This window comes from Phocoena phocoena, chromosome 5, assembly GCF_963924675.1.
Source record: "Phocoena phocoena chromosome 5, mPhoPho1.1, whole genome shotgun sequence".
NCBI lineage: Eukaryota > Metazoa > Chordata > Mammalia > Artiodactyla > Phocoenidae > Phocoena > Phocoena phocoena.
The window spans coordinates 50161213-50186545 of record NC_089223.1 but is presented as its reverse complement, the minus strand read 5'-3'; the positions used below and the strand labels follow the sequence as shown (position 1 = coordinate 50186545).

Here is a 25333-nt window from a genome sequence, read left to right as displayed (position 1 = left end):
GAATAAATTAGTAAAAAAATAAAATTTTACTAGGAAAAGTCCTAAGCCATTCCTGGTCCCATAAAATTTTACCGAAGTTTTCTTGTCTTCAGCTAAGTATCCACAACATCTTTCCCCAGAGTGACGTATGGAAGTCATAGTTGGATAGGTTTTCTCTGTGAAGTCACAACTCTGGTATATAGGTTGGGCAGGTATTATTAAGCAGAACCGTGTGCTGAAAAAAACAGGAGGTAAGAAGTCCTGTCTATCTACTCTGTCATTTATTAGGGACAGTCTTTGGGCTCGTCCATAACTTCCTTGAACCTAGGTTTCTTCACCATTAAATGGAAATAAGATACCTGTCCTTATTGCAGAGGCTAGTAAGAGTTTAAATGATGTGTGAATGTGAAATGATTTACAGGCTTTAAAAAGCTGTGCAAACATAGGATATGATCATTTTTATTGTCCTCATTATCTCCATGTTAGGTAAGACATGATCATAAATAAGCAAGGAAGGGATTTATCTGGTGTTGCCTTTTGTCTATGTTTTTAAATTCATTTACTTACCGGGTTTCCTGCTCCCCAGTTGAGACATGCATCTTTGCCCTTATGATCAGTGAGGGATTCCTTCCAACATGATAAGGGGTGAACTTAAGTGGAGATAAGCTCATTATTGCGAGTTTCAGGACCTGCTTGCTATGGAACAGTGCTTTGTGCATTATCCAGAAAACAAGTTTGGAAAAGAAACTTGTTGGCGCCCATGAAAGAATTTTAGCTGTGCATGGTGCTTTATTTTGAATTTCTCTTATATTTTTCTTTCTTTACTTTGGCTGTCAGCATGTGGCTTACTTGCAGAAGACTTGGTTTTTGCTGACTCCCAGCCACTTCTGAGTAGAAATATTTCTTAAAAATATGGAGAGGATCATTTGTCATCATCTGTATTGGGTAAAGAAACGTCAGAGAAATCTGAAGATGTACTAAGTCTTTCTCGTTATTGTGCTTAATGGGTTTTCTCCAAAGATTCTGAGAGTCAGAAGAAAGGGAGAGAGAAGAAGGTTTAGAAAAGAAAGATTGAATGACTCATAAAGTGAACCTTTCCTTCTCTGTGAAGAAGCTTCTCAGGTTTCCATGCTAAATTCTCCCTTGCTTCCAAATAAATGAAAAACAGTTTGTGTTTCACAACAGCGTGAAAGAGTATCTTTCATATTAGCAAGAATATTACCTTTGTTTTAAAGGTGAATTCTAGACCTAACCGTTTTATGAATTAGGGTAAATGTATCTCAGTGTTATGTGTGTTGAGTTTGATGAAATGTGTGTTATAGCCTTTGCTTCTTTCCTCTTCCATTAGGTTCTTGTTCATTCTCTTAGGTCCTAAGGGGAAAGCCAAGTCCTACCATGAGATTGGCAGAGCCATTGCCACCTTGATGTCTGATGAGGTAGGGAATTGGGAAGATGGTGATCTGTGAATGTCCTACTTGTGTTTTCATACTGTGAGTTGGCTGTCACAATTTATTCAGTTAGAATTATGTAGTTACCAACCTTCTTAAAACATGAGGTACAGTCGTTCATGCAAATGAGCTGACATCTGCATTTGATAGTTTTCAAAAAATAAATTTTATGTTAGAATAAGTCATATTTTCCTTTCTTCCTCTAAACTGAGGTATGTTAAATATTATATAAAAGGTTCAAGACATTGTATTAACTTAATCTCTTAAAGTGTTTAATATATTAATTCTGGAAACTTGTGTCCATATACTGTGTTGTTTCAGAAATGATGGGTTCTATAAAATAATGCATAATAAAATGGATAATGCATTTTTTCCCTTAGGTATCAGAAAGTACCTGTTTTTGTGGTTTTCTTATTTTGTGGGAAGGAATGATACATATACTAAAATGCATTAGCAACTGTTACTGCAGAGCATCTAGTACGTTGGAATTATGACCATACTCTCCTAATAGCTTGAATGTCATTACACACATTGTAGACATGACGAAACTCCAAACTGGCCTCATAGGAGGAGAAACACTATGAGAATATAGGAGCACTAATTTCTGCTTTTGCATCTTTGTAGCTTACTATTTTCCCGAATGTTTTGTTTTTGCTTCATTGCTTGATATGTTAGCTTCTCCATGTGTTAAGTGGAGAATAGAGCATTTAGCTATGGCAGTTCTATATGGTGATTACCAGATGGTTACTTAATCTGAGAGCATTGATGAATAGCAATGCTGTTTTTTTCCCCTTGAGGCAACTAAGCATCTCAGTGGGTTCTTTCATTTATTTTTGCATATTTATGATTTCTTTAAAAATATGATTCCTCCTAAGACGTGTCAATTAGAAATGCTTTAGGCTGCAAATGACAGAAAATTTGACTTATTGTGACTTAAACAATTTAGGGTTTATTTTGTTCACATATGAGGAAATTTGGAGGTAGGTGGTTGCTGGAGTTGGTTTAATTTAACTGCTTAATGATAAAATCAAGTGCCAAGGCTCTTGCTTTGTGGTCTTAAGATGGCTACTACCGTCAACTCCAGTCACGTCATCTGTATGCAAGCCAGGAGGAAGGAGGAAGGAGGAAGGGAAGTGTTAGCTGTGTCTGTCTCTTTTAACAGGTATTCAAAAGCTACCCCCAATCCCCCTTCTTTTTTAATCTCATGGGTCAGAATTGCCCATCCTTATCATCAGGGTAGGCTGGGAAAATGACGACTTTCCAGCCTCTACTAAGGGAAGTAGCAAGAGAAAATAAGGCGGTGGCCAATTGTGTCCACTACAGATGATATGCTGGCACTTTGTATTGCCCTCCCCTCAACCCCACAACCCCCAGACCATTGGTGTTGTTTGCTTGATAGCTTTTAAAAATTCTAATTGAGGAGAAGAGTCTTAGTAGCGATCTTTAAGAATAAGTAAGGGTATCAAATAAGGGCCATCTCCTCTCCTGGAGACTAAAGAATTTGACTTAACGAGGAATGAAAGTCTTAGGTTATGTGTAAAGGACTTTCAGATCATCAGCCAGGTTAGAGGAATGGAGCGATTGACAAAGAGGATTATGGACGTCTGGAGGCTCCTTCTTTGGATATTTGCATAAAAGACAGAACATTTGCTGCCTTGGATGGTTTAGTTATTGCCTTGCTAAAAGATAGACAGATGATCACCTACTTAAAGCCCTTTGCTTTAACACACATTATTTTTGTGTTTGAGAGCTACAGTGTCTGAGTCTTAACTCAGTCTTAACAATCAGCTTGAACTTACCCTTCTTGAATTATAAGCATTGGTTTGGCGCAGTAGTTTTTATTTTGGGGAATGATCTTCAGTATATTTCTCTAAACCATTTTCATCTGGCTTCCATCACAACTATATCAGTAATGGTGCATACTAGTGGGAGATGAAAGGCAATGTTGTTTTATGGTATTGATAGAAAAAATCATATAAAAGAAACACAGCTGTGTTCTCATGCCTCTGCCTATATTCTTTGGGTTCATAATCTGAATACCAAAATATTTTGGGGTAAGCTGAACAATAGCAAATATGGGGCTATATTAAAGTGGATTATGGATTGCATTCTTCAGGCTCTACATGATGTGAGGCATGTGGAGAGATCTCTTGTTGGATCAGCACATCTCTTTTTATTCTTTAGGTGTTCCATGACATCGCTTATAAAGCAAAAGATAGGCAGGACCTGATTGCTGGCATTGACGAGTTCCTAGATGAAGTCATTGTCCTTCCACCCGGGGAATGGGATCCAGCGATCAGGATAGAGCCCCCTAAGAGTCTTCCATCATCTGACAAAAGGTAAAATTTTCAGGCCATTGGGAGTTTTCATCCTTGAGAAGGAGGTTGTGTTTAGAAAAGGAAAGAGGTTCAGCCAACTGCCCTAAGATTTTCAGGTTTCCATTCAACTTGAGGTATTATCTCAAATGAATCACACATGTGCCTTGGTTTGACATTTCGTTGACACTGTAAAATGAATGTTATATGTTGTGATCAGTGATGACAAATTAGAGATCTCAGATTATGATATTGGAATACATTGTAGAGATTTTTTTGGGTTGTTTCGGGGACTCCTTGTACATGTGGAAAGATTCGTTTACTCAAGATGACTCCCTGTAGATTTAAGAGGTTAAGAGATTGGATGAGATAATTGAGGAGAAGCCATTTTCTAGAAATCTGTGTTTTTCCAGGTGAAACTATTTCCCTCTTATACAACATACAAGTTATTCAACTTTCTGTTCATCCACTCATTTGTCTTGGCTCTCAACAGAACATTTCAAAAGTTGTTTGTTAGGATGGCAGCCGGAAATAATTATCTTTCTCCCAAAGGGTTTTCGGTCCATCTCTTTATCAGCTAGTGCAGGACCCAGCTAAGAGGCAGGTGAATGAAATAAACTAATCTTTTTTTGGGCTCTGTTGTCTTGCTTAGAAAGAATATGTACTCAGGTGGAGAAAATGTTCAGATGAACGGGGACACGCCCCATGATGGAGGCCATGGAGGAGGAGGACACGCGGATTGTGAGGAATTACAGCGCACTGGAAGGTAACTTATGGATTCGTCTGTCGTTCATGATGAGGTTCTCTTCCAATCTGAATTTACCTTCATCTTTCTGTCAGCATTTTATTCACCTGTTTGTACTTTTGTTTGGTCAGCCAGCACACATTTATGGTATATCTGTTAGTCACAGGCACTTGGGATGCAGCAGTGAATGAAAGAAAAACCCCTTTCCTTATGGGTCTTACCTTGTAGTGGTAGGAGACAAACAATGAGCAAATAACGAAATGTGGATCTGGTTTTATGGGGCAAAATAAAGCAGAAGTAGGGAGTTTCTGTGATGGAAGAAAGGTATTAGGTATTACCATGAGTGAGGGGTGTTAGAAAGAGAGTTCGTGGGTGGGTGTTGCAGGAAGACTGAGTATTGTGCCAGTCTTCCCCACTTGGCTTTCATGATTCCCTCTCTCCCCGGTACATTTACTCAGAAGTAGGTAACATGTTACAGAAATGAGTAACTCCCAGGCTACCATCTCCTGGGCCTGCAGTGGGGAATTCCAGTTTCCCAGATCGCTTTGGTTAAGTCTCTTTACATTAGGATTTCCTTCATGGTTAGGTTTTCCATTTCATTTTGGGTTAACTGTAGTTTTAAGTAGGATACTCATTTATGAAGATATGGCTTTTTAAAAACACTGCAGATTTTTGGAAAACACAAAAGCAAGTCATTTTAATATGCAGTCAAATCTGAATGAAATTGTTATTTTCTTCCCCTGATGACCCACTTGTGTTTCTCTCCCAAATTAAGAGGACATTATTTCTCTCCTCTTCCATCTTAAAGAATAGAGAGTAGGGGCTTCCCTGGTGGCGCAGTGGTTGAGAGTCCGCCTGCCGATACAGGGGACACGGGTTCGTGCCCCGGTCTGGGAAGATCCCACGTACCGCGGAGTGGCTGGGCCCGTGAGCCATGGCCACTGAGCCTGCGCATCCGGAGCCTGTGCTCCGCAACGGGAGAGGCCACAACAGTGAGAGGCCCGCGTACCGCAAAAGAAAAAAAAAAGAATAGAGAGTAGAACCTTCTCTTTCCCCCATTTTTTTTTCTGACTAGTTCTTTACAAACTATTTCCATTAGGAATATACTTTTCCTTTTATACAGATATAATTTTGGGGATTTAACTTTTTAATTTAATCAGACTGTTATTTCCTTCTTCCATATTTTACCTTCCCTAAGTGTATTGCATGTCTGCAGTATCCCTGGTACCATGCACAGCCCTGTGCATACCAAGAAAACTGAAACAGGGCACTGAGTGCAGTTAAGATAGACAGGCAATCCTGAGAAAACGTGATAGCCCCTAGTGAATGTCTGAGCTATGAATGGAGGGTCAAGACCTCAGAGGGCTGTTGAGCTCTGAGGGAGGGCATCATAGGCAGAAGGCACAGCATGGGAAAGGCTGAGTGAGGTTTGGTTCGGGGTGGGTGGGGGAGTGAGTTGACAGATGCATGAGTCAGCTGACTTGCTGACGAATGTGATGGGTCTCAGCTTGGGATGCTCTTCCATGACACACCTGCATGGTTCCCTTCCTTAATTCCTTCCAATCCTCACCCCAAAGTCACTTGCTTGGGAGGCCTGATCTGGCCACTCTAAATTTCAGGCATAGCACTCTAGCACTTAATAACCTGCTTCCCCACTTAATTTTTTCTTTGATGTTTTAGCACCATGCATTTTACTTATTTTGTTTCCCCCACGCAGAAAGTAACTCCATGAAGGTGGGTATTTTTTTCCTGTGTTGTTCACTGCTGTTTTTCCAGCACTCAGAATAGTGCTGGGCGTGTCACAGATGCCCAATAAACATTTGTGGAGTGAATGAATGAGTGAATGAATGAATGAGGCTGGAAGGGAAGCTATGACAAGATTATAAAGGGCCTTATATGATCTGCTCACATGTTTGGATGTTTTTCTTCAGACAGTGAGAAATTTAATTCATCTACACAGTTCATTCTCGTCTAAAGACCAACTGTCTAGTCTTTAGGGAACGTGATGCCTAATTTGGTGACCAAAAAAGAGACAGAAGAAGATTTATTATTCACAGTCTTCTGGTTTTAATCTTAAGTAGTTGAAGAGTATCTTCTAATTCAAACATTTTAAATGCAAATTCTTTGTGGTTAAATTATCTCTAAGTTATCTCTTGGTTAATTTGATGGTAATTTATTTTATGTTGTCACGTGTTTGCTTTCTCCCTATGCAGGTTCTGTGGTGGACTAATTAAGGACATAAAGAGGAAAGCACCATTTTTTGCCAGTGATTTTTATGATGCTTTAAATATTCAGGCTCTTTCAGCAATTCTCTTCATTTATCTGGCAACAGTAACTAATGCTATCACTTTTGGAGGACTGCTTGGGGATGCCACTGACAACATGCAGGTGGGTTTGGTTTGGGGAAAGACACAAATAGTACAGCCCAGATTGCCTTCCTCACCCCTACAGCTCAGCTAGAAGCAGATGGCCTTTCAGTTACTCAGCATGATTTTCTTTCTTTTGCTAGATGCTGCATTTTACTTTGCTTCTGGCCTGCTGCTGTATTTCCAGCATTTTAGTAATTACAAAAATAGCTTGATGAAATCTGGCTTGAGTCACAAGTGGGGAAAAGAAGGGAAGGAAATGAGGATACACAATTCTGTTTGGGCAAAAGCATATCAGCTGCTTTAGTTTTGTGCTGGGTATAAGGTTAAGATCTTCTATTACCTTGAGTGTGTGGACCATACTATTAAACTTGATGATATATCAAGTTTTGGGGAATGCCTGGTTAGCTTCCTTTTTCGTGTGAGCAAGCGATTGAGTGATTTGCTCAAGATTGGATTTACATCTCTATCGGTAGAGCTCAGCTTTAAGGAATAAAAGCTAGGTGTTGATTTTCCTATTCCTGAATCTGCCTCTCATTAAGCTGTGTAGACTCTAGCTTAACTTATTTTGTATAAACCACAATTTGTTGGTTACTTTGCAGGTGGCATTCACCCTCCTTTTGTATCAGTAATAGCTGAAGCTTTAGTTATAGAGAAGATATTTTAAATTCCCATAATCAGAAAAATATGTACAAAACTTCTCTTAGTTGATCCAGTCATTAGGGAAAAATAGGTATTGTGCTAGGTGCTGAGTGAGTAGCGAGTGAAGCTGAAAACAACCGGATTCAAGCCCTTTTCAAACTCTGTCCTTCTATGTTACTACTTATTACTGTTTAACCTATGTGACATTCATAAGTGCTGCCAACCAGCTTATTTTTTTAAAAAAAATACAGCTGATTCCAAAGGATTGCTTTTCTTCTACTTCTGTTTTCTCCCCAGGGCACATTCATGTTTTAGATTTCTGCTTAAACACAAAATTAAGATGGAGACTCTCTATGACATCTATGTTGACCCAAGCAAAAAGGGAGACATTACTTTAAACAATTGTAATTTGTCTGTTAAGAGAGCTTTTATCTTTTAGCCTTTATCTACTGCTGTAAAGCATGTTACCCCTAAATCCAAGGCTTCAAACAACCATTTTATTATTCTCTCTCATGTTTTTGGTGGTTGGTGGACTCAGGTGGGTAGTTCTCTTGGGTCTTCATAGACTTGTGAGTGAGATGACAGCTGAGATTGGAGTTGCCTGAGGACTTCTTTAGTCACATGACTGGTGCCTAGGCTGGGATGTCTGGTAGTTGGGGACTGAGGGCTCCCCACATGACTTTTCCTAGTTCGCATGTGAATGTGCACTCAGGATTCCTTCATTTTCTGATTTTCAAAGAGAGGTTGAAAATTCGATTGCTTACATGAAATCTGGTGATTCTTAAATATTGGCAACTGATTAACATTTTAAAAGTTACATTGTTCTGCCCAGAAAGCACATTCCCCAGGCATGGGGAATCGAAACCAAGCATGGTAGGACACAGAGATGAAGTATATGAAGAGGGTGTTTCCCACGTTTATTCCTCATTCATAAGACAAGAATGAATAAATTAAATTGTAACAGTGTTGTCAGAATGGTATTTTTTATAAATTCTGATCTGTATTCAAATTGGGCAGCTATTCTTCATCTAAATGAGAGCATAATGATAACTAAAGCACATCATTCAAAAGAACAAATGGAAAAGAAAGCATGGGAAAAGCACCTGGAGGCCAGCATGGAGAAGATAATACAGGCAGCCTCACATAAAGAAAATCAGACCTTCCTCCCCACAGATACATCAGAAATACATCTAAACGTGCAACTGCTCCTATAGTACACCCACTGAACGCTGGCAGAAGACCTCAGACCTCCCAAAAGGCAAGAAACTCCCCATGTGCCTGGCCGTGTGGATGAAAGGCTCTTGGTGCTCCAGCCAGGAGTCAGTGCTGTGCCTCTGAGGTGGGGGAGCCAACTTCAGGACACTGGTCCACAAGAGACCTCCCAGCTCCACGTAATATCAAACAGCGAATATCTCCAGAGATCTCCATCTCAACACCAACACCCAGCTTTACTCAACAACCAGCAAGCTACAGTGCTGGACACCCTATGCAAAACAGCTAGCAAGACAGGAACACAGCCCCATCCATTAGCAAAGAGGCTGCCTAAAATCATAATAAGGCCACAGACACCCCAAAACACACCACCAGACATGGACCTGCCCACCAGAAAGACAAGGTCCACCATCATCCACCAGAAGATAGGCACTAGTCCCCTTCACCAGGAAGCCTACACAAGCCACTAAACCAGCCTTACCCACTGGGGACAGACACAAAAAACAACGGGAACTACAAACGTGCAGCCAGTGAAAAGGGGACCCCAAACACAGTAAGATAAGCAAAATGAGAAGACAGAAAAACACACAGCAGATGAAGGAGCAAGGTGAAACCCCACCAGACCTAACAAATGAAGAGGAAATAGGCAGTCTACCTGAAAAAGAATTCAGGATAATGATAGTAAAGATGATCCAAAATCTTGGAAATAGAATAGAGAAAATGCAAGAAACACTTAACAAGGACCTAGAAGAACTAAAGAGGAAACAAGCAACAATGAACAACACAATAAATGAAATTAAAAATACTCTAGAAGGGATCAATAGCAGAATAACTGAGGCAGAAGAACGGATAAGTGACCTGGAAGATAAAATAGTGGAAATAACTACTGCAGAGCAGAATAAAGAAGAAAGAATGAAAAGAACTGAGGACAGTCTCAGAGTCCTTTGGGACAACATTAAAAGCCCCAACATTCGAATTATAGGGGTCCCAGAAGAAGAAGAGAAAAAGAAAGGGACTGAGAAAATATTTGAAGAGATTAGAGTTGAAAACTTCCCTAATTTGGGAAAGGAAATAGTTAATCAAGTCCAGGAAGCACAGAGAGTCCAATATAGGATAAATCCAAGGAGAAACACGCCAAGACACCTATTAATCAAACTATCAAAAATTAAATAAAAAGAAAACATATTAAAAGCAGCAAGGGAAAAACAACAAATAAAACACAAGGGAATCTCCATAGGGTTAACAGCTGATTTTTCAGCAGAAACTCTGCAAGCCAGAAGGGAGTGGCAGGGTATATATATATATATATATATATATTTTTTTTTTTTTTTTTTTTTGTGGGGGGGGCAGTACACGGGCCTCTCACTGTTGTGGCCTCTCCTGCTGTGGAGCACAGGCGCCGGACGTGCAGGCTCAGCGGCCATGGCTCACGGGCTTAGTCGCTCCGCGGCATATGGGATCTTCCCGGACCGGGGCACAAGCCCATGTCCCCTGCATTGGCAGGTGGACTCTCAACCACTGGGCCACCAGGGTAGCCCCAAGGCAGGACATATTAAAAGTGATGAAGAAGAAAAACGTACAACCAAGATTACTCTACCCAGCAAGGATCTCATTCAGATTTGATGGAGAAATTAATACCTTTACAGACAAGCAAAAGCTGAGAGAGTTCAGCACCACCAAACCAGCTTTACAACAAATGCTGAAGGAACTTCTCTAGGCAAGAAACACATGAGAAGGAAAAGACCTACAATAACAAACCCAAAACAATTAAGAAAATGGGAATAGGAACGTAGGTATTGGTAATTACCTTAAATGTAAATGGATTAAATGCTCCCACCAAAAGACACAGACTGGCTGAATGGATACAAAAACAAGACCTGTATATATGCTGTCTACAAGAGACCCACTTCAGACCTAGGGACACATACAGACTGAAAGGGAGGGGATGGAAAAAGATATTCCATGCAAATGGAAATCAAAAGAAAGCTAGAGTAGCAATTCTCATATGAGACAAAATAGACTTTAAAATAAAGACTATTACAAGAGACAAGGAAGGACACTACATAATGATCAAGGGATCGATCCAAGAAGATATAACAATTGTAAATATTTATGCACCCAGCATAGGAGCACCTCAATACATAAGGCAAATAGTAACAGCCATAAAAGGGGAAATTGACAGTAACACAGTCATAGTAGGGGACTTTAACACCCCACTTTCACCAATGGACAGATCATCCAAAATGAAAATAAGTAAGGAAACACAAGCTTTAAATGATACATTAAACAAGATGGACTTAATTGCTATTTATAGGACATTCCATCCAAAAACAACAGAATACACATTTTTCTCAAGTGCTCATGGAACATTCTCCAGGATAGATCATATCTTGGGTCACAAATCAAGCCTTGGTAAATTTAAGAAAATTGAAATTGTATCAAGTATCTTTTCTGACCACAACGCTATGAGACTAGATATCAATTATAGGAAAAGATCTGTAAAAAACACATGGAGGCTAAACAATACACTACTTAATAACGAAGTGATCACTGAAGAAATCAAAGAGGAAATCAAAAAATACCTATAAACAAATGACAATGGAGACACGACACAAAACCTATGGAATGCAGCAAAAGCAGTTCTAAGAGGGAAGTTTATAACAATACAGTCCTACCTTAAGAAACAGGAAAATCTCAAACAACCTAACCTTGCACCTAAAGCAATTAGAGAAAGAACAAAAAAACCCCAAAGTTAGCAGAAGGAAAGAAATCATAAAGATCAGATCAGAAATAAATGATAAATAAATGAAGGAAACGATAGCAAAGATCAATAAAACTGAATGCTGGCTCTTTGAGAAGATAAACAAAATTGATAAACCATTAACCAGACTCATGAAGAAAAAAAGGGAGAAGACTCAAATCAATAGAATTAGAAATGAAAAAGGAGAAGTAACAACTGACACTGCAGAAATACAAAGGATCGTGAGAGATTACTACAAGCAACTCTATGCCAATAAAACAGACAACCTGGAAGAAATGGACAAATTCTTAGAAAAGCACAACCTTCCGAGACTGAACCAGGAAGAAATAGAAAATATGAACAGACCAATCACAAGCACTGAAATTGAAACTGTGATTAAAAATCTTCCAAAAAACAAAAACCCAGGACCAGATGGCTTCACAGGCGAATTCTATCAAACATTAAAGAAGAGCTAACACCTATCCTTCTCAAACTCTTCCAAAATATAGCAGAGGGGGGAACACTCCAAAACTCATTCTGTGAGGCCACCATCACCCTGATAACAAAACCAGACATAGATGTCACAAAGAAAGAAACCTTAAGGCCAATATCACTGATGAACATAGACGCAAAAATCCTCAACAAAATACTACCAAATAGAATCCAACAGCACATTAAAAGGATCATACACCATGATCAAGTGGGGTTTATTCCAGGAATGCAAGGATTCTTCAATATACGCAAATCACCGTATTAACAAATTGAAGGATAAAAACCAAATGATAATCTCAATAGATGCAGAGAAAGCTTTCGACAAAATTAAACACCCATTTATGATAAAAACCCTGCAGAAAGTAGGCGTAGAGGGAACTTTCCTCAACATAATAAAGGCCATATATGACAAACCCGCAGCCAACATCGTCCTCAATGGTGAAAAACTGAAACCATTTCCACTAAGATCAGGAACAAGACAAGGTTGTCCACTCTCACCACTCTTATTCAACATAGTTTTGGAAGTTTTAGCCACAGCAATCAGAAAAGAAAAAGAAATAAAAGGAATCCAAAATGGAAAAAAAGAAGTAAAGCTGTCACTGTTTGCAGATAACATGATACTATACATAGAGAATCCTAAAGATTCTACCAGAAAACTACTAGAGCTAATCAATGAATTTGGTAAAGTAGCAGGATACAAAATTAATACACAGAAATCTCTAGCATTCCTATACACTAATGATGAAAAATCTGAAAGTGAAATCAAGAAAACACTCCCATTTACCATTGCAACAAAAAGAATAAAATATCTAGGATAAACCTACCTAAGGAGACAAAAGACCTGTATGCAGAAAATTATAAGACACTGATGAAAGAAATTAAGGATGATACGAATAGATGGAGAGATATACCATGTTCTTGGATTGGAAGAATCAACACTGTGAAAATGACTATACTACCCAAAGCAATCTACAGATCGAATGCAATCCCTATCAAACTACCACTGGCATTTTTCACAGAACTAGAACAAAAAGTTTCACAATTTGTATGGAAACACAGAAGACCCCGGAATAGCCAAAGCAATCTTGAGAACGAAAAACGTAGCTGGAGGAATCAGGCTCCCTGACTTCAGACTGTACTACAGTAATCAAGACAGTATGTACTGGCACAAAAACAGAAATATAGATCAATGGAACAGGATAGAAAGCCCAGAGATAACCCCATGCACATATGGTCACCTTAACTTTGATAAAGGAGGTAAGAATATACAGTGGAGAAAAGACAGCCTCTTCAACAAGTGATGCTGGGAAAACTGGACAGCTACATGTAAAAGAATGAAATTAGAACACTCCCTATCACCATACACAAAAATAAACTCAAAATTGATTAAAGACCTAAATGTAAAGCCAGAAACTGTCAAACTCTTAGAGAAAAACATAGGCAGAGCACTCTATGTCATAAATCACAGCAAGATCTTTTTTGACCCACCTCCTAGAAATATGGAAATAAAAACAAGAATAAACAAATGGGACCTAATGAAATTTAAAAGCTTTTGCACAGCAAAAGAAACCATAAACAAGATCAAAAGACAACCCTCAGAAAGGGAGAAAATATTTGCAAATGAAGCAATTGACAAAGGATCAATCTCCAAAATTTACAAGCAGCTCATGCAGCTCAATAACAAAAACATACAACCCAGTCGAAAAATGGGCAGAAGACCTAAATAGACATTTCTCCAAAGAAAACATACAGATTGCCAGCAAACACATGAAAGAATGCTCAACATCATTAATCATTAGAGAAAGGCAAATCAAAACTCCAGTAAGATATTATCTCACACCAGTCAGAATGGCCATCATCAAAAAATCTACAAACAGTAAATGCTGGAGAGGGTGTGGAGAAAAGGGAACACTCTTGCACTGTTGGTGGGAATGTAAATTGATACAGCCACTATGGAGAACGTATGGAGGTTCCTTAAAAAACTACAAATAGAACTACCATACGACCAAGCAATCCCACTACTGGGCATGTACCCTGAGAAAACCATAATTCAAAAAGAGTCATGTACCAGAATGTTCATTGCAGTTCTATTTACAATAGCCAGGACATGGAAGCAACCTAAGTGTCCATCATCGGATGAATGGATAAAGAAGATATGGCACATATATACAATGGAATATTAGCCATAAAAAGAAACAAAATTGAGTTATTTGTATTGAGGTGGATGGACCTAGAGACTGTCATTCAGAGTGAAGTAAGTCAGAAAGAGAAAAACAAATACCATATGCTGACACATATATGGAATCTAAGAAAAAAAAAGTCATGAAGAACCTAGGGGTAAGACGGGAATAAAGACACAGATCTACTAGAGAATGGACTTGAGGATATGGGGAGGGGGAAGGGTAAGCTGTGACAAAGTGAGAGAGTGGCATGGACATGTATATACTACCAAACATAAAATAGATAGCTAGTGGGAAGCAGCTGCATAGCACAGGGAGATTAGCTCCGTGGTTTGTGACCACCTAGAGCGGTGGGATAGGGAGGGTGGGAGGGAGGGAGAAGCAAGAGGGAAGAGATATGGGAACATATATATATGTATAACTGATTCACTTTGTTATAAAGCAGAAACTAACCATTGTAAAGCAATTATACTCCAATAAAGATCTTTAAAAAAATCAAAGAATGATGTGATTTTGAGAGGGCGGCAAGAACAAAACCTCCTTCTGTCTTTCAGAATATAGAGAGACTTTTTGTGAAGATAGTTTTTCAACACATTTTTTTTCAAAGATGTTCTCATTGAGACAGAGGCAGTATGACACTTCTTATGTGTTAGTTTATCACCTTTTAAAACTGAATTTAACTCCTTTTCAATTTCATAAGACTTAGCTTTAAAACACTGCATCTGAGACAGGAAGAAATCTGTTAAAGTCTATTGGTGATCCTTCCTTCTGGGTTCTCAAGATTTTAGGAGAAATATAAATGCATTCAGTGTGTCAAGATGTCCATTAAAATGACCTTTGGCTGGATGTTACTCCTGGGAGTTGACTTAATTCAAAGTATCTAATTCAAACCTATGAGGACAATTTGCTAGACATAGTTTGGTCATTTTATTAATAGGTTTTGTAACCTCCATTGATAGTTTCACTGAAACTCTGAATTCATTATTTTAAATGTTTCTCTGAATGAAAATAGTGATGGACATATTTTCCTTTCATTTCTGAAGACTTTTTTCTTTAAGAAATACATTGATGAAATGCTACAATTTGATATTCAGTGAGTGGCAGAAACACTGAAAAACAGGGATAAAAAATTAATGACCGTTAATAGATATTTGTTGAACTGAGTACTCTATTATCAGTTTCTTTAGGGTGGAATAATGCTATTAGTAAATGGGTTCATAGATCCAAGTGCTGAGTTTATAGATCTAAAATAATATATATAAATATAAATGGACTAGTGTGTGCACACATACCTAGCTCAATAGTTACATAGTAATTTTACATATCCTAGTATTTAAATATGGAAAAATTTTACCTATAGTCATCAAATTAGGTTTTCCTGCAATGGTAGATGACTTAGATTGGTGTATCTGTTGGTTTTATCTATTTTGAAGACCAGGGAATAAGGTGAATTAGTATGTTGAAGGGTATCTCAAAACTGAAAGGGGGGCTTCCCTGGTGGCGCAGTGGTTGAGAGTCCGCCTGCTGATGCTGGGGACGCAGGTTCATGCCCCGGTCCGGAAGGTCCCACATGCCTTGGAGTGGCTGGGCCCGTGAGCCATGGCCACTGAGCCTGCGCGTCCGGAGCCTGTGCTCCGCAACAGGAGAGGCCACAGCAGTGAGAGGCCCGCGTACCAAAAAGAAAAAGAAAAAAAAAAAAAAAAAACTGAAAGGGTGTACTTTAACATACAGCGGTGTTTTTTTTTTTTTGTCTTGTTTTTTCATGGACGTATAGTTGATTTACAATGTTGTTTTAGTTTCTGGTGTACAGCAAAGTGATTCAGTGTTTCAGTTTTATATATGTATATACATTTTTCATATTGTTTTCCATTATGGTTTATTATAGGATATTGAATATAGTTCCCTGTGCTATACAGTAGGTCCTTGTTGTTTATTTTATATATAGTGGTTTGTATCTGCTAGTTCCAAATTCCTAATTTATTCCTCTCCCAACCTACCCCCCTTCAGTAACCACAAGTCTGTTTCTGTTTTGTAAACAAGTTCATTCGTGTCATATTTTAGATTCCACATATAAGTGATATTATATGGTATTTGTCTTTCTCTTTCTGACTTACTTCACTTTGTATGATAATCTCTAGGTCCATCCATGTTGCTGAAAATGGTGTTGTTTCATTCTTTTTTATGGCTGAGTAGTATTCTATTGTGTATATGTACCACATCTTCTTTATCCATTCATCTGTCAGCGGACATTTAGGTTGCTTTCATGTCTTGGCTATTGTAAATAGTGCTGCTGTGAACATTGGGGTGCAGCTATCTTTTTGAATTATAGTTTTCTCTGACTATATGCCCAGGAGTGGGATTGCTGGATCATATGTCAACTCTATTTTTAGTTTTTTGAGGAACTTGCAAACTGTTTTCCATAGCGGCTGCACCAATTTACAATCCCACCAACAGCGTAGGAGCATTTCCTGTTCTCCACGTCCTCTCCAGCATTTTTTACTTATAGACTTTTTAATGATGGCCATTCTGACCAGTGTGAGTTGATACCCCATTGTAGTTTTGATTTGCATTTCTCTAGTAATTCGTGTTGTTGAACATCTTTTCATGGGCCTGTTGGCCATCTGTATAACACGTACAGAGGTTCTGATGCTCTGGCGGTAGATGTCTTCTTGACTTGGACACCAGGACAACAAAATATTTTGTGGATTTGGTGCTGAGACCCAGGTTATTATTTCACAGGTCTAAGGCAGAGGTTGGTTCATTCCTTTGCAAATATTTATTGAGTGTCTACCATGTGCCAGACACTATTTTAAGTGCTGGGGATACAGATAACATGACCAAAATAAGTAAGAATCCCTATTCTGATGGTATTTACAATCTAGAGTGTTGATAAAGCAATCTTTTTTATACCCCCCAGAGATACCAGTAGTGGTTTGTAGTGGGCTTAATTAGGGGGGTGAATTTGACTTTCTAAACATTAGGTCGAGACTAAGCAGAAAAGCATTGGCACAGCCTGAAATAATCTTAAATTATATCACGTCTTCATAAATGTGACAGTGGGTTATTCTCAAAAGCACGGGCAGCTCAAATGAGTCAACTGAGAACAGTGTCCTTGCTTTTAAAGGCAGGCAGCTCAGAGATGGTTCACATAGCCTTTATTTTGAGGCTACAAATAGACATGGGTGCTGGGTAGAAGCATGTTGTGAAAACACAAATGAGTCACTGCACTGGTGTTGTTTAAGCAAACTCTTCTGCCAACTTCTGTTCAGGAGGTCTTGCCTGCTCAGAGATAGGAATTTACATTTAAGTGTTCATTTCAGAGCAGAAGTATATATATTATATATATGCACATATATGTAATTAGTATACACACATATATTCTGAGTCATATTTGTATATTATGTATTTAATTATATATTATAATAAAAGATATTTAATAATCATACATATATATGTAATCATTACATATATATGTAATGATATATGTATCACACATTATATGTGTGTGTTTGTATATATACATATACACACACCTCTTTAGAAGCAGATTTTGGGAGCCTCATGGATCATTTCCCATGGAACTGTGTTCAAAATAAAACAGTTGAGGCTACAGTGGCTCTAAATATAATCAAATTATAATGGTAACATAGATAACTGTATGTATTTTTCAGCTTTCCACATACATTTGGGCCATCATGCTTCTCTGAGAGGACTCTGAGTCTTCCAGTGTGGGTATGCATGGATTCCTTGTTAAGTGTGGGCAGCCTGGGCTTCTGGGAGTAACTGAACTGCTTTGCCAAGAGTTGACCTTATATTTGTCTGAGATCTATCCCTGGCTTGTAATTGTTCCCTGTTCTTAGAGTTAAAGACAAAGGACCAGAGCATAGGCTTTCTGAGGTCTGAGAACTGTGCAGTTCTCTTACTGTCCTTTTCAGTAAGTCCCACTGTAATAATCCTCTTTTCCCCTTGCCATACTGTCAAGTAAACAAGGGCTTTTATCTTCACTGTCCTAAAAACATGTCTTTTTCACAACTAAACTCTCTGTGACCGTTCATGCGAACTCATTGCATTATATTTCTACTACTCTTGGTTGTCCTATTCATTTAGATGCTTTAAATTGTTAAATGTTGATTTAACAAATATTTATGGATAGCTTAGTCTATGGGTTAGATACTGATATAAGGAACAGTTTTTTGATGCTTTATAGCAAGTCTTTATGTTGTTTAAAAGTTCTTCTTTTGAGCTTCATGGAACGCAGAAAAGTGCTTTACTTTAAATCGACATTGTTGATTGTGAATTACTGAGAACAGTCTAGAGGGAAGACTGAGTGAAGAAAGTCATTTAAATTTTTTTCAGGAGTAAATATAATCCTATTTTCACAAACCTTTTAGTAAAAGAATACAGTAAGATTTTTAGAATTGTGTTGAGTTTTGTGATATTTATGGAGCCTAACAGAGCACATTTTAAGGGAACTTGTTTCATAATAAGGAACATTTATAAATATAAATTTGGCATCTCCAAATTTGAGACTTTATTTTAACATACTGCTGTGCTGAGAATATTTGATCAATCTACTCAAGATGCAAATGTATCATTTCTTATTTATATATGATATTCCTTGATAAGACAAATACTTCTTTGTAACAGCAGGATTAAAGCAGCTGATAATTGCTTTACTACATGAGGGACTGTACAATAATTTCACCTTACCCGAATATTGCACTTTGGAACCAAAGTGCATTTCTTCCTTGAAGTGGAAATAGAAGGTGACATGTTATTCTGTACCAGAAACATGTTCTAGTTTCAAAAAGTTAGGTAGGATAGTCTGTTGGAATGATCCAATTAGGTTGCTGTGGTAAGAAAAAATAAATGTGTATTCAATGACAAAGCAAAGGGTGCTGCACTGCTTACTCCAACGGATATTGGTCATCCTTTTCCCTGGAAGGAACTTTAACTTTAGATAATTTACTTCATTTTATTTACAAGTTTTGAATTAAACCTGTTTGATTGAAGGGTAAATAATTTTTTTATCAAATTTCATTTGCCAGAAACCTTTTTGGTTGTTTTTTTAATTAAGACCTTTGTCAACTCTGTTTTCTTGGTGATCAGAAAATGATAGTCATTTGGGCAGCAGTGGAGATCCCAAATGATGCTAAATTCTAAAATTATTTTGTGTTTAGCTTGAAATTATTTTGAAGTAGCTTTATTTTTAATGAGATGTAATTATACATTGTGGAAAATTCAAACAATACAGTAACACTGCATAGATAATTTTGCTCTTAAATCCATCACCCAGAAAAAACCATTATTAACCTTTTCATGAATATCTTTCCGTATGTCTTGCAATGCATGTGTAAACAGATAGATCAGTGTACAGGATTTATGTAAATGAGATCATATGTGATCATATACATGACTAGCATTTCATGGAAGTCTTTCCACTTCAATACGATCTTGAACATCATTTTTAACTGCTGCATCTATTTATACACATGATGTGTGTGCTATAATCTGCTTAATAAATTCTCTATTAGTAGACTTTCAGTTTTTTCATTTGTAAACAAACTTGGTGCTTAACCACATTTTCATTCTTCTTAATTACCTCCTTAGAGCAAATTCCTAGCAGCATGTGATTGCAGGATATACCTATTTTATTTTTGTTATTTATTTCAGATTACACTCCACAAAGGTTATACCAATTTATACTTCTCCCAGTAATGACAAGAGTGCTGGCTTGCTCACACTCTTGCAAGAACAGGATTTGTCTCATATTCTCATTTTTGTCATTCTGTGGCTTGAAAAAATGATGGCTCATTCATATTCAATTTAAATTTCTTTGATTTTTAGTGAGAGTTAATATCCTTACACGCTTTCTTGCTTACCTATGCATCTTTATATTTGTACTCTTGGAATAGTTTCCTTTTGGGCATTCTTTTTTCTTTTCTTTTTCTCATTGACTTATAAGAACTCTTTGTATAATAAGGATATTTTCCCTTTGCTTGTCAGAAATATCACAGATACATTTTCGCCCAGGTCTGCCATATCTTTTAACCTTATTTATGATTTCTTTTGCTGTGAAGATTTCAATTCTTCTGTAGTCAAAATCTTCAGTCTTTTACAGTTTCTTATATTCGTGATGTATTTAGAGAGGTTTCCCCACCCCAAGATTAGAAAAATATTTGCCCACATGTCTTAGTTCTTTTATGTTTTCATTTACATTTTTTATCCATCTGGAATTGATTTTTGTGTAAGGTTATACTGGTATTTGATGTTTGGACGCTTCAGATGATCTAGATACATATTCACAGCTCTTCAAACAAAACAGTATTTTAAAGCCTCCCTTACTTGCTCATCTATTTTCTTGGACTTGGAATTGAAGCTCTTTGGTAAAGATTTTGGCTCATACTTTTCTTCAAGCAGAGAGATAATTCGTCTTTCAAGTCTTCCCTCTTTTTGCTGTTCCTGCTGGGCAGTGTAAACAGAAATCCTGTTTATGACAACAAAGCACTTTCAGGCAGAGAAGATGGCACACTAAGGACTTGGCAGCTGTGATCTGTCAGGACAGAAATCATTGATTTATAGTCTGTAGCTACACAGGTAAAGTAAAAAATGAGGGTTGTATATCCAGTCTTCTTCCCTAGTATACATGAATGGTCTGTGTAACCACCGATCATTAACCATGCTAGCAGGTGGTTCTTATTTTGATAGAGGAAGGGAGGTTGCTTGAATGGCTGCACCTTAGATTTGGACCATATGAGAATCACCTGGGGAACTTTGAAAAACTGTGAATTCCCCAGACCTGATCTTCGGAGATCCTGATTTAATTGTTCAAAGTAGAGATAAAGAACGTTTTGTTTGTTTATTTTTTAAAACTCCAAAAAACAAAGCAAAAAAAAAAAACCTTCTCAGATAATTCTCCTGTGACTCAAATTTAATTTAGATACTTGCATCATCTCTCCACTTATTTTTGATCATTGGCTAATTTATGTCGGGGATCTGACATCAAAATTCCTATAGGTAATTCAGATTTGTCTGCTTATTTCCAGTGGCCATGTTTAAATGGCATTAGGCTGCATCATTTTTCTTGGCTAAATTTCAGATTCAAAAACTCATCTAGAGAAGTTTAATTAATCAACATTCTACACAGTTTGAATAGATTACAACCAACACGTGCCGAAATTTCTTTTTATGGTTAGAAGACAATTTTTTTAAAAAGGCTTGAAATATGGCGGTAGTGTTGGTGAATATTTTAGCATTTATTGCCACCAAAATATTTTTTTTCTCAAGTTTTACTTGGTTGAAAATTGTCAAAAAAATAGAAAATCTTTTGTTTTTTAAGGCAGTTTTGCATTTGGATTAATTATTAATCCAAGTAATACATTTCTTAATAAGAAGGACATAAAACAACAAAGGTCATTCTTTAGTGTTATATGAAGATACTAAAGATACTAAATTGCAATAAAGTCAAAGTAGACAGCATAAATTTTTAACGTTTTATCATTTTGAATGTGTTTGCTTTGTGTTAGCCATGACAGGCATGATGGCCCTGGCAGACCTTGTCACAAGTAGCTCAAAGACAAAATGCTGGTGTTACCAATCATGGTTGGATTTTTTTTTTCCTAAAGAACCTTGCTCCTATGGTCAGATTTCTTTTATGCTTGATTTTTCTATTATGAGACTTGGGTTGATTTTCTTGGCTCTTTAGTAAGACAAGGACCATCTTTGGTTTAACATCATACCCTCACGTGAGCAGAAAAATGTTCATAAATTGTTTTAGATGTGGATTTTGACTTCACTGCTGTAAAGTAAAACTGTTTTGTTTCATTGTAGTTGATTCCATGTGTTTAGTAACACAAGGAATGAAAAAAAGCAACAAAATCAATGGCTGTAGCCATCGCCCTCTAAGGCTTCTGTTGAGTTGGAGTTTTGCTCTGCGAAACACTGTGAATCTATAAAGAGGCTTTTCTCCCCCTTTTCCTCTGAGGACTGATCTTCATCTTTTCATATCACTCCTTTTGACTGTCACTCTCCATCTCCTTCCTCCTTTGAAGGACAGAGAAGTAATAAAGGCAGACTGGGAAGAAGGAGATGAGAAACAGGAAGAGAAGGGAACCAGCATCTTATTGCATCTTTACTTTATTCTTAGGTCTTTCTATAGTATGGTCATATTCAGTCCAAATAATTATCCTGTGAAATAGCCATTGATTTTATAGTGGAGAGAGTTAGGATTTAGAGAGGTTGATAACTGGTGGAGCTGAGATTTAAACTCAGATATCCCTGAGTCCAAGACCTGCTCTTTGTGCTGAAACACCTGGAAGAGACCTAGTTCAGCCTCCTCATCTCATATCTAGAGATACATTATGTATATATTGCTGTTCATCAAAAACATATCTATCAATGACTGTGCTAAGCTCTTGACACACATTATCTAATCTAATATTCACACAGATGGTATGAGGCATGGAGAGGTTAAGTAACTTGCTTAAGTCATCAGTGGAGTAAACGATAGAGTCTAGATATCAACTTGAGGTGGTCTGACCCCACAGTCCATTGTTATACTGAACTGCCTTGATGTTTTTCTCCTACATGAAGAAATCAAAATGGACAGAGGTTAAGTGACATTCCCAAGATCATCAGCTCTTTGGTGACAGAACAGAGTCTAGACTCTGGGTCTCCTGAGGGCCAGTTGTTAGCTCTTTCTTCTGTTCCACAGTGGACATCACCTAATTGGAAATGGAATAAAATAAAAGCCAAATCCAAATGGAGCTGGAGTGCTTTGTGGCACCTGATTCTGCCACCCCTCAGAGCTCAGCCATCTACATTCTCATGAATTGCTAGGGAGTTTGTTCCTCTGTGGGAAATCAGGTGTAGAAGTGTCTTTATGAGCTATAGCTATTAAAAATACACACATCCACACATTATTTCCTTTTTTATATTAGTGAACACTGACTATAATAAATCAGAAGAGGGGTTTTTGATAGTTCACTTTGTAAATTGCTTTAAATTCTAGTTACAGTTAAAGTTATTCATTTCATGAGATTATTTTTTTTAATTTCTGTACTGTCAAGAGCAACATGTCAAAATGTGGTGAAAATAGTTCTTTTCTCAAAAACACTGGAAACATCTCTGAGTTTAAGCAAGTTTCCAGTGCAATGTGTATAATAAATCACCTGTCTCTGTTTTAAGATTGTCAGTAACAGGCTTCCCTGGTGGCACAGTGGTTGAGAGTCCGCCTGCAGATGCAGGGGACAAGGGTTCGTGCCCCGGTCCGGGAAGATCCCACATGCCGCGGAGCGGCTGGGCCCGTGAGCCATGGCCGCTGAGCCTGTGCGTCTGGAGCCTGTGCTTCGCAACGGGAGAGGCCACAACAGTGAGAGGCCCACGTACCGCAAAAAAATAAATAATAATAAAAATAATATAAAGTAAAATTGTCAGTAACAGAGTGGAAACTGTAGCACTTACCAAAGGAGCAAGTACTAAAATAAAAGTACTCTACTTTTTTAACAGTCACATGACTTCCACAAATCAAAGCCGTTTTCTGGAAGAGATGAGTTGTTATCTTTACTGAATGAGCAGTGATGGCTGTTAGCCTTTGATAAGCAGGATGTAGGGTGTGATTTGGGCGTCTTCTTGGATTCCTTTAGTGTTTCCTGGGTGCTTGCAGAGCATGTGGTGGGATAGTGTATAGCATGGTGGGAGGGAGAGAAACGTGGATGACACCAGAGACCCTGCCCTGGCCCCTCACGTCAGACCAAGTAGAGAATTCTTAACCTTGCATTCCTCCTTTCTTCATTCGTGTTCTCTCTTACACTCAGGCTGTGCTGTAATTTGATCCTGCAGTAGTGATGAGAAATAGTCACTCCTCCATGCTTGATAGAGAATGATGCAGTGAAACTTTGCCTATCACGTGTCCCTAGAGTGTGGCTTGTCCTGCCACGCAGAGCCTTCCAGTCCCTACCCTTTCATGTCACACACACTAAAATAAGTCATGAAAAAGAAAGATAAATGATAAAGACATAAAAAGCCCAATGTCAATGCACAGGAGGTAAAAAACTGCAAGTCTAAGAAAATCCCAGCCGAAGGTATACCTTTTCTCTTTGCCAAGGGTGTGGTAGTAGTTGGGCAGGTAACCATACTCCAAAGACTTGTGCCACAGTGAGTGTGGATTTGTTCATATCATTTAACCCCCTGAAACTCAGTATCTTCACGGATAAGAGATCAAGACTAATACTATTTTGGGGGCACAGGGGAGCCTCTTTCTCTCTCTCTGCATAAAGGCAGCCTGTTTCTGTTAGCCTTGCTTGTTATTCTGCTTGCTGCCCCCCTGAGGAAGAATGAGCTGGACACAGTGATTATGTGTGGAATGGCTATAAAATAACGAGATGGCACCATTCAAACATGCAGTGGAGTTCACAAGTATATAAATGGGGTCCACTTACGAGACTCACCTGCCAGACTTCAGACCTAGACACTGAGGACGAAAGTAGTTGTACTGAGTTGTTTACAAAGTGTCTGCTCACTGTGTGGGGAGCCAGTCTTATTACTTGTCAATTCTTGCTTTTCTGCGCCATCCCAACCCCATTATTACATAATGCTGTGCTAAAGGATTTTTCCCTGTTTTCCCAATTGAATCCTACCCTTAAGAGGAGGATATACTATTGCTAATGTCATTCTAAAGAAAATATTGCTGGCTTTGAAGCCATGTAAAAAATATTTCAATATTTTGACATTTTTCTTTAATTTGTTCAGTCTTTAGTGATGCATTCTTTTAGTGTATGCAGTATCTTCAAGGTGAAAAGATTTAACTTCTTTGTTAGTAATTTTTGGAAAATATGTATCCTATTGCTTATGCTTTTTTTGCGGGGCATGGGGTGGGGATATGCATGTGTTACAGAACATATTTCTTCCCCTTGATGTTTGATCTTTGAATGAAGGGTTCTTGTTAGCCTAAAAAACAAAAATTCAAGTAATCATTATAATAAGGTTCTCCTAGGATGACCTTTGAGTGGGGATAGCACTTAGTTTAGTTCTGTAAGTTGATTTTAAAAAACCAATTTCTTTATCATACTTTTGTGTATATTATATGATATTTTATATATGTATATATGTGTGTATATACATATATACACACACATATATATATATATATATATATATATATATATACACACACACATATAAATTGTTTGTTCTTGTTATGCTAAAGGGAAATAA

At 37.9% G+C, this 25333-nt stretch overlaps 1 protein-coding gene across 3 annotated transcripts in view; it reads left to right on the top strand.

Annotated features, from left to right (window-relative positions):
* Window positions 1–25333, top strand: part of SLC4A4 (solute carrier family 4 member 4) — a 351925-nt gene that overhangs the window by 242795 nt on the left and 83797 nt on the right. For all 3 annotated transcript variants that reach the window (XM_065878162.1, XM_065878165.1, XM_065878163.1), the window contains 4 exons: window positions 1328–1415; window positions 3612–3766; window positions 4395–4508; window positions 6701–6875. In XM_065878162.1, the coding sequence (XP_065734234.1) occupies window positions 1328–1415; window positions 3612–3766; window positions 4395–4508; window positions 6701–6875 (532 nt within the window). The remainder of the gene's footprint in view (window positions 1–1327; window positions 1416–3611; window positions 3767–4394; window positions 4509–6700; window positions 6876–25333) is intronic.